This window comes from Hermetia illucens, chromosome 4 (genome assembly GCF_905115235.1).
Source record: "Hermetia illucens chromosome 4, iHerIll2.2.curated.20191125, whole genome shotgun sequence".
NCBI classification, from domain to species: domain Eukaryota; kingdom Metazoa; phylum Arthropoda; class Insecta; order Diptera; family Stratiomyidae; genus Hermetia; species Hermetia illucens.
The window spans coordinates 158254519-158273453 of record NC_051852.1 but is presented as its reverse complement, the minus strand read 5'-3'; the positions used below and the strand labels follow the sequence as shown (position 1 = coordinate 158273453).

Sequence of the window (18935 nt, the reverse complement as noted above, 5' to 3'; positions counted from 1 at the left end):
TTGAGTATTCGACGACCGAGGTTGGTCAACAGAGATGGTGTGATACTCCTTCATGACAATGCATGACCTAATGTATCCAGAACAACGGTTCAAAAGTTGAACGAATTGCAGAATGAGGCTCTGCCTCACCCACCATATTCACCGGACCTTTCGTCAGGAGACTACCACTTTTTTAAGCATTTGGATAAGTTTTTGGCAGAAAAACAACAACCTAATACTTTTGCCTTAGACAGATTAACATCAAGCAAGAATAGGATGATAACGATAAAATTTAATAACGAAAACCTCAAATTCTATGGAACCCTCTATTCAACAAATATCCTTTAAAGACGAGTCGTTGAAATACAGTATATCAAACGGAGAAAGGTACTCAGATTATAATAATTTTCGCAGGAGAATTCATCCCCTTTCCACTGCAATAGGCATTTTGCCTTACATTGACAACTAAACTGAGTCCTTCCTACACAAATATATCTTTTGAAAATCTTCAAAGATTGTTCCATCTACTTTAAGATAATAAAATATATTTCAACGTTTTACAGTTTCGCCATTATTTCAAGTTATTGTTAGAATCCATAAAAGGCAATGTCGATGGTTTTATTGCCATTGGATCTAAGACGCCCTGTGTGCTACTAAAGAGGAAGCGGATTCAAGCTTTTCTACGAGATACATATAGTCTCCGGATTCCATTTGCCTTATAGATGCAGGAAACCTATTAAGAATAATATTGCTGAAACTGTGAAATGAATTAAATCAGGCATAGACTGTTAAGACATCCGTAAATCTTCGGAAATGTTGAAAGCATTATGGAAAAGGTTCAATGGAATTTTCTCAGGGCACCTTTGAAGGCGCAGAAGTGCCTAAAGTGAACATTTGAGGGTTGTGTGGACCTTTCGAAATAATGGATTTTATTACGGTCTTACATGAAATATTTGTATCTTTAGGCAATCGTTTTAACAGCGCAAAACCTTTATTATAACATTTATTGCATAGATTCATTAAATTAATTAGTATTTTTTATCAAGAAGTTTTTGTAATGCAGAAATTTGAATCCTTAGCCATGTTTTTCTCCAATAATATTCATGCCTCCAAATTTTCCAGAATGATGTAAATTATATGATATTTTTTATTAATTACCCCACGAAGTACATTTCAATAGAAAATATTCAACATCCGGGAACATTGCCCTTTAAGGAATCCAAGCTGACACAATAGTGTCCAAAATTGTATCTACCCTTTGTACACGTAGAGATTGCGATGTTATTCCAATAGAGAGTTTCCTTTGTAAATTTGCTTGATGGGAAATTTTGACGAAAATGGTTTTACAACAGTTTGAAAACATCCATGCATGAATTTTCAAAATGTAAACAAGTTAGACACCGAAAACTGGTGGCCTCCAGTAGGATAGGAGATAGGAGCTTTCAGTATGTTTTGTATATCCCAGAATCGCCGATACATGCAATTTCTGTCGTGGTATCATGTCCACTTTAATGGAATATTGTTGTTCTGTCTGTGATGTTTCGATAAGTGAAGTAATTTCCGATTGTGTAGGAGGTTCAACGAAATTTTCATTTTCGGGTTTACATCACGCTTGATGCAAGTATGTTTCGGTTCTACATTAAAAAAAAGGAAATATACCAGGCGTGACTAGTATTTTGGCACCCCGAATTCCTGCAAACCCTACAACAACTGGCTACTGTCTAAAATTCTGTTTTCCAATTACAGTACCATGTCGAAAATTAGGATAAAAAAGTTTTAGTCAATTCTAATTTCTTACAATTTCTAATTTTCAAGCGTTCCTCCAGCAGAATCCAGTGGGTTGCAGCGAGGAACCAGACGCACAGCTACTTCAACTCGGCTACTGCAAGTCAAAATAGACGCGCAGTGTGCCTCTCCTCGTAGTTGCGTTTTCTTCCTAAAAAAATGGCTTTAATTGAGCCAGGGAGACCCATTTGACCGTGCCCCCAACGCTGAGGCTATAATGGTGTCGTCAAAGAATTCGAAGGGGCCTTCATTAGGTGACTGTAGCGACTTCTGAGTGGCATCCGTCCTAATTAAGACATGCGTGTAGGACTCGTAATCCCTGGGCACGTGGCTTTATCTTCGGCAGTGCGTCCTTGAGCAGACGCAATAAACCTGTAAACCTGAGACCCAACCTGATTTCGAGAACAAGGTCGCGGGGGAGTCTCAGGTTCTCTCCGAATATCGCGGGACTCCCGAGGCCAAGTACAACGAGCGGCAGGCGACCAGGAAGGGTCGTATTGGGCTATTGTCGCGGCCTTCAGCGTGCTGTGCCACCTTTCGAGCGTCCATTGGACTGCCGAAACAGAGAAGTTTGCCAAACTCTGAGAAAAGGGAGGACTCAAACTGAATTCCCTGGTCGATGAATTGCCAGCACACTAATGTGTGAAATCCATTCTAGGCAGTGGGCCTCAGCTCAAGATTGTGCGCATCACATGATTGTGAGCAATACCTGATACCGTGCGAGCCCCACAAAGGGCCAATGATGTCGAGGTGAGTTGTGTGGAAACGCTTGGTGTACCGAGGGGCACTTCTACCTCTGATAGACCAGTAGTCCACACTACAATTTTTATTTTTCAAAGTAAAGTAGCTTTGTACTGATGAAGGAGGTAAGTTGCTCCCGAAATATATATCTGCATTGAAAAATAAAAATTGTAGTTTGGAGGAAGCTACTGGTCTATCAATTTTAGGTTAAACTGTAAATAGCAAACAATATCTAATCACCTCTACCTCCTTCCTCACATGCTTTGTAGTCTTGTACTTCTGGCATGCGACGTACTGTCTGGCCCAAGAATTAATGTCCTTCTTCAAGGACGGCCAGAAATACTTTACGATGACTAATCGATTCGTGGTCCAAATACCTGGGTGCGCCATATCGTCAACGACGTGAAATACTCCCTTTCGGAATTCAGCTGGAATATATGGCCTTGGTCTTCTCTCTGAGGGTCTCCCAATATATTGTGGATGCTAGGCCGAAGATAGCAAACTCCTTAAATGTGTATTTGGAGTTGGTGCTTAATCTCTGAAGAACTGTGTCAACCTTCTGTGCTTCGAGAATTGCCGGGCGGTGACGGGGATTTGACTTCCGCAAAAAGGTATGTACCGCGTTGCACAATCCAAAAGTAATCCTAGTGAACTCGAAGGGTTCGATAGATGTGCATATTGCCGTTTTCAAAATGTCTTCGGGAACTATAGGGATCTGATGATATGCCTTGACTATGTCCAAGATCGTGAAAATACGGCAGTTTGCGCATACGTTTATAGTCGCCACAAGGTCTCCATTCCCCATTGGGCTTAGGGACCATGTGAAGTGGCGAAGACCACAACTTTCCATCCAACTGCGAGCTTTTGCGATGGTAATGAATGCACCTTAGAAAAAACCGGGGAGCCAGTAGAGTAGATATGGAGCTGGACATCATGCTTAACGGACTCAGAGAGACTACACTCGGTAGCGGGGTTGCGGTATTTTTGAAGGAGTGCGGGTGGGCAATGTCTCGAAAACGATGAAAACAGTGCTGGGCGGGCAGGATGAGATTTTTGTTGATGACCTAAGAGAAGTTGTGGGGTCAACGAGGGACCTTTTATGTAGATCCACTAGCAATCTTTAGTGGCATATGAAATCCGTCCCTAAGATGGAAAAGCTGATGTCCGTGATAATGAAGCGCCAAGAAAACGTTCGTTGAAGTCCTAAGCTTAAGTCCACCTGCCTGTAGCCATACGTGCGAATCGGCGAAGTTTCCCGCAAGTTTCAATGACTGCGGTATTAAATTATGATGCCGGGATATAGAAGGAACCGAGATTTCAGCGCCTGTATCGACCAGGTAGTTGTGCCGAGTCAAGGGGTCGTACATTTTGAGTCGACCTCTGCCAATCCAGGAGCGGTAGCCGTTAATTCTGCTACCATTTGCTACAGCCTGGTTTGAATCGTCGCGAGACACCTCGCCAACCACGAGGCGCACGAGGACCTAATAAGTTTTATCCGCATGGGGGCTAACGTGTCCAGAGACCCCAAATCCGCGCATGCCAGGATGGCCTGTATGTTCTTCGTGAGCCTCTCCACCCACAAAGATTGTTGCAGCTCGACTGTTGCAGCCGATTTTGTCACCACCCAACTGCTTCATTTCGCGCAGCAGTTGGCTTGGCGCATGTTCACCTAGTGTTAGCTCTATCAGTAAGTGGTTAAGTTTAGCCGTTTCCACTTACTGGCAGGCGCTTTATCGGTTGCTCTTTTTGTCTTTTGTAAGAGTAGCCCTCGAGAACATCGGAGACAAGCTTCTCGTCTAGCCCTAGCAGCGTGTATTTGAAGCGGATCGCGTCCATTTTGACGCAAGCCAAAACGTATTGGTCTTCGAGATGAAGGAACTTCGCGGCCAGGGTCTTGAGCCAAAACGGCGGCACTCGTAGAGCTAAATAAGGACTTGCTTCTTTTCTGGTGGACATCGTGAGCGGAAACGGACAACCCAGAAGAGATCAAAAACACGCAAGCGGACCGAGTGCAGAAAAGAGCTGAACGAAAGATCTCTTTTCTTAATATTTGGAAGAAAAAGAGGCAGCGCCGACTATTGCGGCCTGAGTTGTTTTACTGCTTTTTTAATACTAGACAAAACAATGAAAATGACTTAATTGACAAAAAAAGTGTTGATCCGGATGATTTTCCCGTGGAATGTTGGCTTGCCCACAAAAACTGGTTATAATTACTGCTGCTGTCGCTGTGATATCAAATACTTGGTTGTTGTTCTTGCCTGCTCTGAATTCTGTAATGGTGTCGTTACTGGCAGTTGATTCCTTATTGACACAACTCTGGGTTCGTTGCGGAAGTTTGCGCAATTCCAGTGGATATCCAAGTGGATGCATACTCAAAGACGCGTTGCTCTGAACAGCACTTGTTCGATAGTCTCTGACTGCCCGGACACTTATTAATGTTGGGAATGGCGCCGGCTTTAGCCAGAGCTGTTTGAGTATCAAAGTTAGTGGAGTTAGAAGAACACCACGGTCGTTGCCATGTTCTAGTAAGAGTCCTATTTGATGAAGCCGCAGATGAATTCACAGAAAATGTGGAGAACTCGCGGCCACCTGGAATCAACAACGTATTCCACTCTTGTGGAAGACCCTTGAAATTTCGATGGCATTTTCCTGCGTCCGACACGGACATTGCTTTTTCCTCCATACTATCACATGAGGTGCACTAGCCCAACGCTCACCCTACCCCTAGAATGCCGTGAAGGTTAAATTCTTGGATCAGGCTGAGCTGGACTCGAGAACACTTTGGAGTGTGGTGAGGTTGAGGCAGGCACTGTCGTAAATTCATTTGTAACCCGGGTAACGGCAGCCTGCTGGGGATCCGTGGGTACTCGGTTATGAACATGAAAGATCGAGACCATCTGTAATCCCTGTTCTGATAATGCTGAACAGATGAGCCAAATCGTGCGGACATTATCCTTTACCGATCCTTTGCAAAGGTTTATAATCATGATGTTCACCATCACCGGACCTATTACTCAGTGCATCCAATGCTTACCTGAAGAGATGAATTTTTACTTGTCGCTGGAAGGTAACAAGGCTCATGTAAGATCCACAATGGATACTGTGCTCTGTGAGACGCCGCAGAGCCAGTGGAAAATAAGGATTACTTCTTTACAGGGACCCATCCAAGCCTCTGAAATGCATCTTACAATATTCTGTTAATATTGGAAAATATCACAGCTGTCGCGTCTAGTTGGTTATGCAGGTCATGGTGTTGCCGGACGCATCGTTGAACAAGTGGAAATTCGGCTTAGCATATTGATGTTTTTCAGCCTTACGCAGGAAGAGACCGAAGTAGTCATCTTGACTAAAAGGAGAATCCTGACTCCGCTTTTCATATTGATCGGCGGGTTGATTGAAGTGTTAAAACCAATGATTAAGTAGCTTGAATTGACGTTCAACTCGATGTGCTTTCTTCAGCAATTCAAGGTGCAGCTAAAGTTTCAGACTTAAGACAAGCACTGGCAAACGTTGGAAATCTTACCTCTAGCATAAGATGTGTTCTTATGAGTGCAACCTAGTCCGTTCTGCTCCCTGTCGCGGGGGTTGGTGCTCTTAGCGAGTTGGTGTCATAAGCGACTGGCCATCTTCCTATTTCAGAGCCAGCCGTGATGGTAATCGTGGGAGTGATCCTCGTTGCGTTCTTTGATATGGAATGCAATACCATCCAAAATCTGAACGGAGGTCGCTGGTCGTGAAAAACGACAACATACACTAAATGAGTGGCAAATTTCTTGGGCTGGCTCATTGGCAACTTAGGTCCGCAGCAGATCCGGAAGTATGTTGAGATTGTTTCCTGACCCAGCTTTTAAGCGGGCGTGCAGGTTTTCAGTGCCACCTGCACAACATTGGAAAAGCACGATTCCCTAACTTCAATGAACAATGGGGTGGCAAACGATGCTGGTTACACATTTTTCTCTTGTGGAAGGTGGATGGAATTCGTCAGAAGCTTTATGCAGATACAAGGATGCTCTCCCCGGATGACTTTGTCTGAGAGATGTTGAGAGCGCTTATAAATTGAGCCGTTCTGCGTGTTACATTCGGGTTCTTATTTTCGGGAGAAAAACTGAATGTGGTTGGCAGAGGAACCGGACGGCCAGGGTTTCTATGGACTAACAGTTCATTTCCTTCTCTCTCTTCCGTTCGGTAAGAAAAAATGCCTGAGTTGAAGGCCCTCTGAGAAGGCAGAATGGGCAAGCTAACCCTAAGTAATTTGTCAAATGGTTAGGTCTCTAATGATAGGGAGGTTTTTAGTTGGCAGTTCGATGCCTCGCGGGAGTCTCAAACTCAGTGAGACATTTTCACGTACCCTAGCCAAAGAGGGAACGGAAAAATGGAAAAAGAAGGGAAACAAAAGGTAAAGAAATATAAACAGATTAGGAATTTCTGAACTTGAAAATTAGAACCACTTATCCTAATTTCTGCGATGTCCTAATTTTCAAGTTTTTCTAGTTTCTGCGAGTCTTAATTTTCGAGCGGCTAATTATCACTTTTATTCATTAATAATAGGACTTCAAACTTTCTGTCAATCTTTAAAATTCAAAGTCAATTCTTAAGATGCTGCAAACAACTTAACCTTTTAACGAACTTACCAACCCCATCCTGCAATTGCATGAACAATATGCAAATAAATTGTAAATAGAAGCAAAGGCATTATCATGGTGCTGAGCAACATCCGTCCGTGCGTAACAACAAGAATAATACGAAAAAGTTCTATCTTGTTAGACCTGTTTCGCTACAATTGTTTTCTAGGAGATTTACACCAGATTGTCAGTTGGTACTAATTTCATTTACATATCTAATTCTCCATTACTTTATACAGAAGTGCAATTCAAATTGAATCATCCAAAGCCACCTGAGTCGGTTTGCAGTCTGCCATGTGAAAGAGGTCAAGCTAAGAAATACGTTGAGGGTGAAAGTTGCTGTTGGCACTGCTTCAATTGCTCAATGTATCAGGTAAGTGGATTTTTATTTAATTAGTTGTGAATGTAATTCATAAGTTCATAGATAATAGATAAACTACTTTTAAGTTGAAGCACAATCCAAAGCGACTGCTGCGAACATCAGTTGTTCATACAGTGTGCAATTTGCAATGGAATTCTCTTCCAGTTGGACATGTTCGTTAATTGAGACAGTCAAAAATTATATTTGTGTTCTCATATCCCATACAAATATGAGTAGCGGCAACATCAAAGGGTCCATTGAAATAAAGATTAACAAAATTTCATACTTTCATACTTTCGAATCAGTACATCGACTACATGTATTAGCGACCCTGGGTTCAAACCCCAGGTGAGTTTTGCGATTTGATGTCCATATGTATTTACGCTTCTCCAACGGAACTAATCTTAAGTACTACTATTTGCAATAGCAAAGAGGGGGGATCATAATTTGACAAGGCCTTCGGAATGTTGCCAATATTGCTCCAATTTTTCTTCAGCCTTTGTCCTGTTCACGAGCGAGGTCGGCTCATAGGTTGCCCCATTTTGTTTTATCAAAGGGCTAATTTGGATGCAGTCGCGAGGCTTTCAAATCCGGACACCATTGTTTCGGCTGGCCTTTTGGCCGCTTACCCTCGACTTCGATGTTCAGATCAGTCTTGGCAAATGAATCCTTATTAGCGTGATTTACGTGACCACACGATCGAAGACGCCTCTCTCGCAATTTTTTTATGATCAATGCAACCATCTGGGTAAGAATTTCCCCGTGACAGTAGGAGCTCGTAAAAACACTGTTGAGGTCATTTTGTTTTTGACTTGTAATCAAGGTTGCTGCCTCGAAAGTGTGCAGGGGTCCTCTTGGAACTGTGATGAATCTAGAGCTGGTGTTCGACACCTTTGCTCCCCTTTTTTCTGTGGACATTGTTGTCCATCTTTACTCGGGTTTGTTATCGTTCCTATTTTTTTTTTCCAAATGTTATAATACTTATGGTCTTATACTACTTATAAATTACTTACAATACTTATAATAATAATAATTTTATCTTATTTTATCTTATCCTTACACTACCATCTTAACTAACAATATTAACAATATTACATTATCCTATAATACTAATTACCTTATAATACTATATATTCTTACAATACTAGTGCCCTTAAGCTAGGATAGGTTTCATTTTTCTGATTTTCTGTTTTTAAAATATTTAGGGTTTTATTCTTGTGGGAATCAATTTTTTGGAACAATTTCAGGGCTTTATCTTTAATATACTTATCTATAGGTTCTAATCTTAAATCGCTATGTATGTCTAGATTTCTTATATAATGCGGGACATTAAAAATTTTTCTACAGCTATATTCTGACATATTTGCAGTTGTTTTTTATACGTCTTACACGTTTGGTAAAAAATACTGGTCCCGTATAGCAGCGATGGGCGAATTAATTGCTTATAAATTAAAAGTTAAATTTATTTAAGTATTTAAATTCCAATGCGTTCAATCAATTAACATTAAATTTCTTTTCTTTATGTTTAACTCCGGTCAGTGGGCGTTACTCCTCTTTTTCGAGACTCTCTGTTGACAAACTGTCATTCCTGACATTTGTCGCCCCAATCTCATGTCAGTCCGTCAGCTGTTTCTGTGGCCATTGAATGCAGTGGTGCCACCACACTTCATTTTGGTGCACTATCACCTTCAAATGTCGGGATAGCTGAGTGGTTAGAGCACAAGGCTGTCGTACGGAAGGTCGCGGTTCAAATCTCACTGGTGGCAGTGGAATTTGTAACGTGATTTGACGTCGGATACCAGTCGACTCAGCTGTGAATGAGTACCTGAGTCAAATCAGGGTAATAATCTCGGGCGAGCGCAATGCTGACCACATTGCCTCCTAGTGTACCGTTACGGTCTTGAATGAAGTGCTCTAACACACTTCAAGGCCCTGATCCAACATGGATTGTTGCGCCAACGATTATTATTATTATTATTAAATTAAAAGTCTATTCTTAATGTTTAGTTTCTTAGATCTAATTAAAGGGTAAAGGGAATTCAACGTACCTGTGCATGCATCGCGTTTCGTCTTGATGTGTTTTTTCCAATTTATTCTGCTGTCGAAAGTCAGTCCTAAATATTTCGCTGTTGGTTTCCAATCGATGGGCTGATTTTCGATTTTGATTTTCCCCGGTTTCTGTTCTCTCTTTCTTGTGATGAAGATTGCCTGGGTCTTCTCCGGGTTTATTTTTATCTTCCACTTTTTGAAGTATTCCAACATTGTGTTGGTTGCCTTCTGAAGATTGCTTGTGATGAGGCGTGCCCGTTTCGATGTGTGGAAGAGGCATGTGTCTTCCGCGAATAAGGAGATCCCTGTGAAGCGGTTGAATTGTCTTGGAATGTCCGCCGTGAATACTGTGTATAACAGCGGTGAAAGCGGCGATCCTTGGGGTACTCCTGCCTCTATTCTTTTTTCTGTTGATTGGTGCCCCTCCAGTGCCACCCTAAAACTTCGATCTGCAATAAAGGATTGGATTAGTCTTATCAGTGAATCAGATATTTTAAATTTCCTTAGTTTGGTTACGAGCCCTGCGTGCCAGACTTTATCGAAAGCTTTCGATATATCGAACATTATTAGTCCGGTCGATTTCCGCTTGTTTAATCCACTGCGAATGTGCTGGACTACTCTGGCCAGTTGAAGCTCGCATGAATGCTCTCGTTGGAATCCGTATTGTTCCTCTGGGATGATGTTGAGCTCGTTGAGTTGATCCTGAAGTCTGCTCCGTATTATCCTTTCTGCAATTTTTCCAATTGTTGGAAGTAGGTTGATGGGTCTCTAGTTCTGTGGGAAGGTTGGGTTCTTTCCCGGCTTCGGCAGAAGGATGATGATGGACTTTTTCCATGCTTTTGGATATGTTCTGAGGCGGAGTACTGCATTTATTGCTGCGGTGATTGATTCGGCGATGTTATTCGGTGCGTTCTTGATGCACTCGTTTGTAAGCATATTCTATCCTGGGGCTTTTTTGCTGCTTAGTCCATAGATGATGGTTTGGACTTCCACCTGGTTTGTTTGCAGTTCCCAGTCTTCCCTTTGTGTTGAGTCATCTTGTGTCTCTGTTTCTGACTCGTACTCTTCTTCGGATTCATCGTCCGATGCGGTATTCTCCCTGAACTGGAGTTCGAATGAGTCCGCGAACGCTTCGGCCTTTCCCTCTTTATAGAATTCAAGGCCATTGGGACCATGAATAGTAGGCATTTGCCTTCTCGAGGCTCTTTTAAAATATTTGCTGAGCCGCAAGAAGTTGTTGTTTCCCGGCTCTAAGTTTTGGAGGAAGTATTCTCACTGTTCGTTCCTGAATCGGTCAATGTCATCTCTGATGACGTTAGTGAGCCGATTCGCTTCTCTTTTCAGATTGGGATCTCCTGTCATTCTTCCTCTTTTTCTGATGCGATTTTTCTCCCTTATTCTTTCTTTAATATTTCTTGGGAGCCGAAAGTATTGTTGGTCGTTTACTTCTGTCTCCGTTGAGCTCTCCTGCTTGGCTGAAGTTAGTTAGGTTAGGTTTCGAATCTCTGTCTCTACCTGTTCCGATGTTCCTAGTTTTGAGGTTGTGGTGTATTGTCTTAGAATGTGGCGGTATGTGTCCCAGTTGGTGCTTTTTATCATTTTCGGCGGATTTTCAATATACATGTTGTATATTGAAAATGGCACCGGTTTGTGGTCCGACGAGAGGTCGTCCAACACATTGATTGTGATGTGGTTGTTGTAATTCTTTGTAAGAGCCACATCGATTATGGTGCCGGTCGTGCTGTGTCCATAATGTGTTGGTTCCTCTGGTGCGTGAATAGTTGCTCCGTTTCCGTTTAGGAAAGTGAGCAGTTCTCTCCCCGCTTTGGTGTTTCGGGTTGTTCCCCAGTCTCGATGACGCGCGTTCAGATCCCCGGCGAGAAAAGTCGGTTTGTCCTCGTTGAGTAGCAGTTGAAGGTCCTCTGAAAAATTATCTGCTGATGGTGGACGGTAGGCTGATATAATTTTTACATCAGCTGGTCCTGTCCTTGCCTCGATGACTGTAGCTTCCATTTCAGTGATGAGTGGTGTTTCCAGGCGGTGATGCTCGATGCTTCTCTTAATGAGGACTGCGGTTCCTCCTCCACGGCCAGTAAGTCGGTCGTTTCTATATATTTCGTAGTTGGGTACTTTAAGTGGGTCTGTTGGTTTGAGGAACGTTTCCTGGATGAGTAGTATGTCTACTTCTGCTTCGTAAAGAAATTCTTTCAATTCTCCCATTTTTCCTTTTACGGAATTTGCGTTCCATGAGATAATGTTAAGCTTAATGCTTACCATGGTGGTTCTTAGTTGGGTTGCTCAGCACTTGATCCATTTGTACGGGCTTCGGGTTCGCTGAGGAAGAGGGAGTTTTCGGTGCTGTTGGAGTTTTTCCTGTCGGTTTGTTGATTGCTTGTGTTACCTGTGATACCTGTGGAGAAGAGTTAGATTTCGCCATCTGGGCGAAGGTTTTCTTAATATTTTTAGGATTTTTTGGACATACGTCGTAGGTGGCTGGATGATCCCCTTTGCAGTTGGTGCAGGTTGCCTTCTGCTCCTGCATCCTCTCGCATTTTGAAAACTGATGCGATCCCTCGCATTTAACGCAACGTGCGTCGGGGAAACAGTTGTTCGCAGAGTATCCAAACTGCTGACAGTTATGGCACTGCGATTGCGAAGTCCTCGGTTTTTGGGACTCGATTTTCACGACCAGGTGATCGATTTGACATTGTATATGCCGGTTTCGTTTTTCGGCATTAACGCCTTTAATATTCGGGAGGGCCCGTTCTTCATTTTTATGAAGAAACACTCTATAGGATGGAAGCCCTGATCCTCAAGGTTTCCTTCACATCTTCGGGCGCTATTCCCTCGAGCCGCCGGATTATAATGTTGATGTTCTTCTCTTCTGGGAGAAGATATGTGTGGAATTGAATTCCACTTTCTCTAAAAAATTTCGTGATCTTCCGGTGGTCGCTCGGCTGCTCTGGAGTTATTCTCACTCCCAGGTGTATCCTCCTCGCGTGAAGGATATTAATTTTTTAATTTTCCTTTTTCTCAACTCTTTTTCAATGGCTGGCCATTTTGATGGCTGTCTTAAAATCACGGGTACTGTACCCTTTTCGGCTTCTTTAGCCTTAGGACTTTCCTGTCCTGAAGGCTTTGACTTTTCCGGTGACTTCACTACTGCTTTTTTAAAAATGGACGGAGGAGTTGGCACTGGTTTCGGTGGCGGCAGAGGTGGAAAGTCCATATCTTCTTCTCCTCCTCGGTGGCGGTGTTGTCCGTGTTGTCGGTGGACATCTCCTCTTCCGATGAGGAGTTACTTTCAGAGTCCGACACTTGTGGACTCTCGATACGCAAACGCTTGCCGTTTTCTTTCTTCTCCCGGTTTCGCAGGTCTATTGACTCCTACAAGCTCTCAATTTTTGCAGCGGCTAGCTGCTTGTTAATTTCATCCAGACTGCGTTGCAGACTGGTGATTAGTCTTTCTTAGGAGTGGTCTGATAGTAATCGGACCTCTGGGCTTTCTGGGCCCTCGTCTCCATTACGATTTCTGCTGAAAAAACTCCTCAAAAGCAAAACTATTTTCTACCCACAAAAACTTAACACTATCCACGCTTATCACTAAAAGGTACCTAAAAGATATCCACTCCTGTAAAAAAAAAAATAAATTTGTAATTAGAAATTCTCAAAAACTTTTACCACTCTGCTGCTGTCCAAAGACGTCTGCTGCGTTCGACTGAACTCTCAAGAATTAGGTGCAGGGGTCCTTTGTCACCACTTTTTAAATACAAATGAGACAATACCTGTACAATCCTCTGCCTTAACCTAATACCCTTTTAACATATTAAATATCATTCATAAAGAGAGCAATGTCGCGAGGGGCTCTTTTTCAGGCCAAAATTTGACTGCTATTCACTCTTTAGTGAGGAATAGCCTGAACCACGCCTAGGAGCGATCGCACATGACCCGATGAAAAGCGCTTCAACTCCCTCTAGGAATTCTCGAGACACCGGCATTCCTTCTCTACTATTTTACGCCAAGTGCATCTAGCGCTGTTGATGTATCGAGCGACATTCCGTTCAGTACCACTCTCGGCAGAAACCAGGCTTCTTAGATATATACATTGGAACACCACGACTTCGATACTCTTTCCAAATCCAGATTAATTTAACCAAAGTCCATGACTGGGTAAGAGAGTACTCAGATGTCATCAGCATTGTTGAGAAGTTTGAAGAAAGATATCATGGGCAATTCAAGTCGTCCATGTGTTTCGGACAAGTAAGCATGAAGAACGTTACTAATAGCAAGAAGAAATAATAGCGGTCACAAGGTGCAACCTCTTCAGAGATTTTACTTCGGTGCAGCATGTCACATTGTGGGTCATCATTATATCACTCTGATAATAGCTATTCAGTTCGCCGGAATGCCTCTTTTATGTGGAGCACGTCAGATAAATTGTTCACGCTGTTAAAAGTCTTTTCTGAATCGATGAAGCGAATATCTACACTCCGTAATGTTCGAAAATGATCCGTAACGGAAAGTAGCCTGCACTCTGTCGATCAAGCTTCAGAGGGGTTACTGGCTGCGTTCAAGGATTACGTTGGCTATTACCGTTGGGATAGTATGGAACACGCAAATACCCTTTTAATTATCACCCTGAAGACGCGTACGAGTGCCAAGCCTATGCGCCGAGTAGGTTCTTCATTTGAGACAATGTCAGACCAGCGTAATCCGTTGATATGCTACAGAAACGCCAACAATACTTCGGATGGAGACTAACCTCATGTGGTATACACTTCTGCGCAATAACAAATTGTTTTTTGTCACAATGAATATTACACTGAACGTCTCGAGGTTTCGCTCGGTATCGAAGCTAGACCGCGTCACGTCCGCCATCCCTCACGGCGATCATCGATCGGTTTCCACTATTCGACAATCAATCAAATCTTGTGACCCTCCGTGGAGATGTGGCGAGAGAGAAAGCTTTTCCAATGGTGGCCAAACGCTTATTGACATAGTGTTGTCTGTTGCGCTGGCCGTGTTTATATTGACTGAATTCATGTCCGAAAAACAAAGAAATTCCAATTTTCTTTGGCTACTGAAATATGTATTCGGAGTTCGTTTAGGTTTGCGAACTTATTAATATTTTCAGCCGGGCTACTCAGGGTAGCTGCCGTCCGATCAGCGAGCTAGCTCTCCCATTGTCGAGCGACAGCCGGATTTTCAAGCAGGCGACAATGACCTTAGGGGGGGGGGGAGGCAACCCTCCAACGTTGCAAGAAGTGGTGGACACAACACGCAAGCAATCGTCATGAGCCATCAGATGATGATCTCTTGAAACCCAACTGACCTTATGACGGGTTATGTGGTCTAACAATGTGCCACCAATGATCTTCTTCTTTTTCTTTAGCCTTTGTCCCGTTCACAAGCGGGTCGTGATCGGTTTCGCCATTTAGCTCTATCGAAATGTGCCACCAATGATAAAGCCGTGAAACCTGCAAAAATCCGTAAACCTCGCATTTATTATCGTTACGGTCGTCAAGACCATGCTTCCTAATCACATATTTCAGCAAGGTGTTGTGAACCAACCTTGACATTCAGATCACCTTATATACCCTGGATCGAAATCTGGAAGTCAAAATCCAGTCAGAAGCCAGCTCTATTGAAAGTCTGCTACCGCTTGGCTTTCCATAGTACCAAAGCACTATGCCGTAAAAGGAGAGAGTATTTTTCAGGGTCCTATCGTCTTACTTTGTTTAGGGGCCTGAAGTTCAGCTTATATCTTTGGAATTCTCGTTCGAGTTAGAGAAAACAGCCACTCTAGGGACTCTTGACATTGTTGTCGAGGAGCATACACAATTCCAGAAACCAATTATGATATTATCCGTTTTCGATGGCGAAAGGTCTTCGGTGTGAGGTCAGTTTTCGTATCAGTAATATTTCAAAATTTACAGGTTGCTAGCCCACAAATTTTCATCTTTTTTAGTCGTTGACAGCAAGCAGGGAGGACTTTGAACGTACTCTTAACTCCAAATTCAATTATGTGTGTGTGGATTCAGTTAATTTTAGAGTTCGCACAAACCTCCTCGTCAATGCTCCCTCAACACCATGGGAGATGCCGTTGCACGCTGGCGTGGTATTCTGATTGATTGGAGGCAGATGCGAATCTAGGTGGACAAGAGCAGCTCCTATTGAAGGGTTTGGATTTACTCGTCTGGTAATATAGAAGGTAGTTTTTCATTCAGTACCGGTTCAAGTTTCATAATGGGCTCTAGGGCTTCTTCAAGGTTTGGGAGGAGGACTGGCACGTTTGTTGACTGTATCGTCGAGAGTTTCCCCTTTAATGATCGAATATCTCTTTCTTCCATGAGAAAATGCGCAAATCGTTATTCCGTTGTCGTTACCGGGATCGTCGTTTTGAAATCCATTCTGTCCGCGGCTCCTGTTGTGGCTTCGTAACATTGGTTTTCCACGTAGGGTTGTCAGCCCTATCCAACCCCCAACCCTGAAGGACCAGTTGGTACAATTTGTCCCGTTTTTAGGCGCGGGAGACTCGTCTTCATCCTTCTCCGTCTGCATCTTTTCGTTAAGAAAGGGCTCCCAGCGGTCACCACGTGGAGGTGGAGATAGGGATTGGTAGTAGAGCTATTGGTGTTGGTTCAGCAGGCATTTCCCAGGTTTTTTGCTCCATCGTGGGTACCAATCCCTGAGACCTATACTACCCTTTGACCACTATGATCGTGCCAACCCTTATGTATTCCTCGGAGACCTTAGGTACTTAACAAGAAACATTCGAAACTCTTGGCTGCGTTCGAGAGAAGAATCCTCCGAAGAAATTTTGGCCCCCTATATGAGGATAGACGATTCCATAGCGTACATAACGATGAAATCTATGAGCGATACCACGACCGTATGACCCAGCAGGTTGCGGTGAGCGGGTCACTTAATCCTTATGGATCAAGATGATCCCGCCCAAGATGTCTACAAAGGTAATATCTATGGTTAAAAAAGAAGACGATGCAGACCCTGCCTGAGATGAAATGACGGCGCGAGCCAGGACAGCTTTTAGAGATACCGAATTGGGGGATTTCGGCGGAAAATCGGAATGTCTGGAGTTCCTTATTAAGGCAGGCCTAAACCGCTTACCGGTTGTTGCGACGTTGATGAGGAATAGTTGAAAAACGAGATGGCACTGACTTTTTACTGCTGTAACGTTAAAATCGCGATAATATGTCGTGAATGAAAGCTGTAATTTCAAAGACCTGTATTGAAGGCTATTTCAGTGGAGCTGTAAAAACTAGATAATATCGAGATCGGTGACCACTGATTTGAGATTGCGCGGCATTGGGACCATGTGTGAGGTACCATTATCGATGGTTGGCGTTATTGGGAATGTCGCAGTCCTTCCGGAAACCTAGTTTGTAATACAATGGATGGACTGGAATTTTGTTGCCTGCTGTTTCAAGATTCCAATAGGCAATTCCATTGCAATGTATGGCCGATACAGAAGCGACTTTTAAGATAACACCACTCTTCACATTGATTTTCTAGCTCTGAGGCGACATTGCGATTTAGCATTTTGTTTCATACATAGCAAATCTAAGGATCAGGCTGGGATTTAATGCCGGCAAGGAGAGTTGTTCCGATTCGAATGGAAAGCTGAGGATATAGAACACTAACCTTGTAGCAACTAGACTAGCATAATTACAAACTTTTTCAATACTTATTGGAGTTATTTTTAGGTATTCCTCTTTGGTCCATTTGTTCTCATTACCAATTTATTCATATTTTCACAATTTCATGATGAGAGCTATCTTCGGTCTCTCGTGAGTATTGTGTGGTATATTTTGCGCTATGCGAGCATATCATTATCATTTAAAGCGCGATAAGTAGCGGTGAAGGGAGAAACACTAAAGTTTCATCCGCTATCTGATCAGTCCATCGTGAAGGCCTGATTGATTTTCCAATCATTTAAGCCAACGTTGCATATTTAACGTATGCTCAACATTTGAAGGAGACTCTTCCTCAGTAACAGTCAAATTTCACTGATTTTGGGTAAGACTGCCAAGGCTGTGGAAAACCGCTGCCGGAAAGTATTTTATTTTGAAACCATTAAAGGCCGAAGCATCCTCCTTATACTATCAAAGCAAACACTTCTTCTTAAATGTGTCTGCCAACAGTATAAGTAAGGAAGGATAATTTCGAAGAAATGCCTGGCACTATAACTACTAGTGCACTGCAGAAACAGATGCTTCTCCAACTATTCCGCAGCAAGTTACAGAAAGAACTGGCCAAGTCATTATTAGATCCTTAACAAATCCCTAGTGCAAATGACCCCCAGATACCCCTATGACTTCGCTACAATTGCATCAGCATGCCGTCTGCAGAGCGATTGGTGTAAAATATTCATTCGTTCAATTAAAGTTTTCAAAATTTCAAGTGAAGACACCAACGCATTCTGAGCTAAATGGAGACTCAGACGTGTTGTATTAGCATTCACGTATGCCCTTTTAGTGTCTTTTATTTAAACAAATTTATATTAATAACAATATCATACAAATATATTTAAATTCCAATACGTTCAATCAGTTAACATTAAATTTATTTTCTTTATGTTTAACGTGACTCCTCTTTTTCGAGACTCTCTGTTGACAAACTGTCAATCCAAACATTTGTCGCCCCAATCCCATGGTAGTCCGTCAGCTGTTTCTGTGGCCATTGAATGCAGCAGTGGAGGCGAATTCATATTAGCGCCTAGGTTGAACCCTCCGATGTGCCGCCACATCATTCCGCCCCAACTGAAACGGCCCGGGTTCAGTGAACCAAACAGTTCGCGTGATCCCGGGCGAATCTGACGCTTCGCGGGTGCTTTTTGGAAACGGCCGCAGGCTCGTTGAAGGCCTTCAGCCTATAATCTCAGCATGGCCGTCATTTGCCGTTTGGATTAGGGATGGATGATGGGCTGCAGATACCCTGTTTCATCAAATGTTCGAACTCCCTCTTCTCAACAGCAAGCTTCTTGAGTGAAAGAGAAAGCACCGTTGAGAAGATAGGAGAGCCGGTGGTATTGATATGGTGCTGCACATCGTGATTCACCGGCTTGGAAAAACTACTTTCCGTAGTGATGTTGCGAAACTTTCGAAGGAGTGCGCGAATGCGATGATCGGGAACGTCCTCAAAAATTATCGAGAGAGTGTCATCTCGGCAGGTAGAAATCTTCCCAAGCCTAGTTTTTTATTGCGCCAAACGTGCAATCAAAGGAACTTTAGCAGCTCACAGCCGACCTTATCTCCACCTAGCTGGTTCATTTCTAGTAGCAATGGCTCGGGGTACGGTTGTTTAGGGTCAGCTCATTCAGCAAGTAATTAAGCTTTGCTTCCTAACTTAATTAAAGGCGCCGAATCAGCTGCTCTTTC

At 43.0% G+C, this 18935-nt stretch overlaps 1 protein-coding gene across 1 annotated transcript in view; it reads left to right on the top strand.

Moving 5' to 3' along the window:
- Positions 1–18935, top strand: part of LOC119655813 (metabotropic glutamate receptor 2-like) — a 195636-nt gene that overhangs the window by 92171 nt on the left and 84530 nt on the right. Inside the window, exon 10 of the mRNA XM_038061918.1 lies at positions 7367–7500. Coding sequence (XP_037917846.1) covers positions 7367–7500 — 134 coding nt within the window. The remainder of the gene's footprint in view (positions 1–7366; positions 7501–18935) is intronic.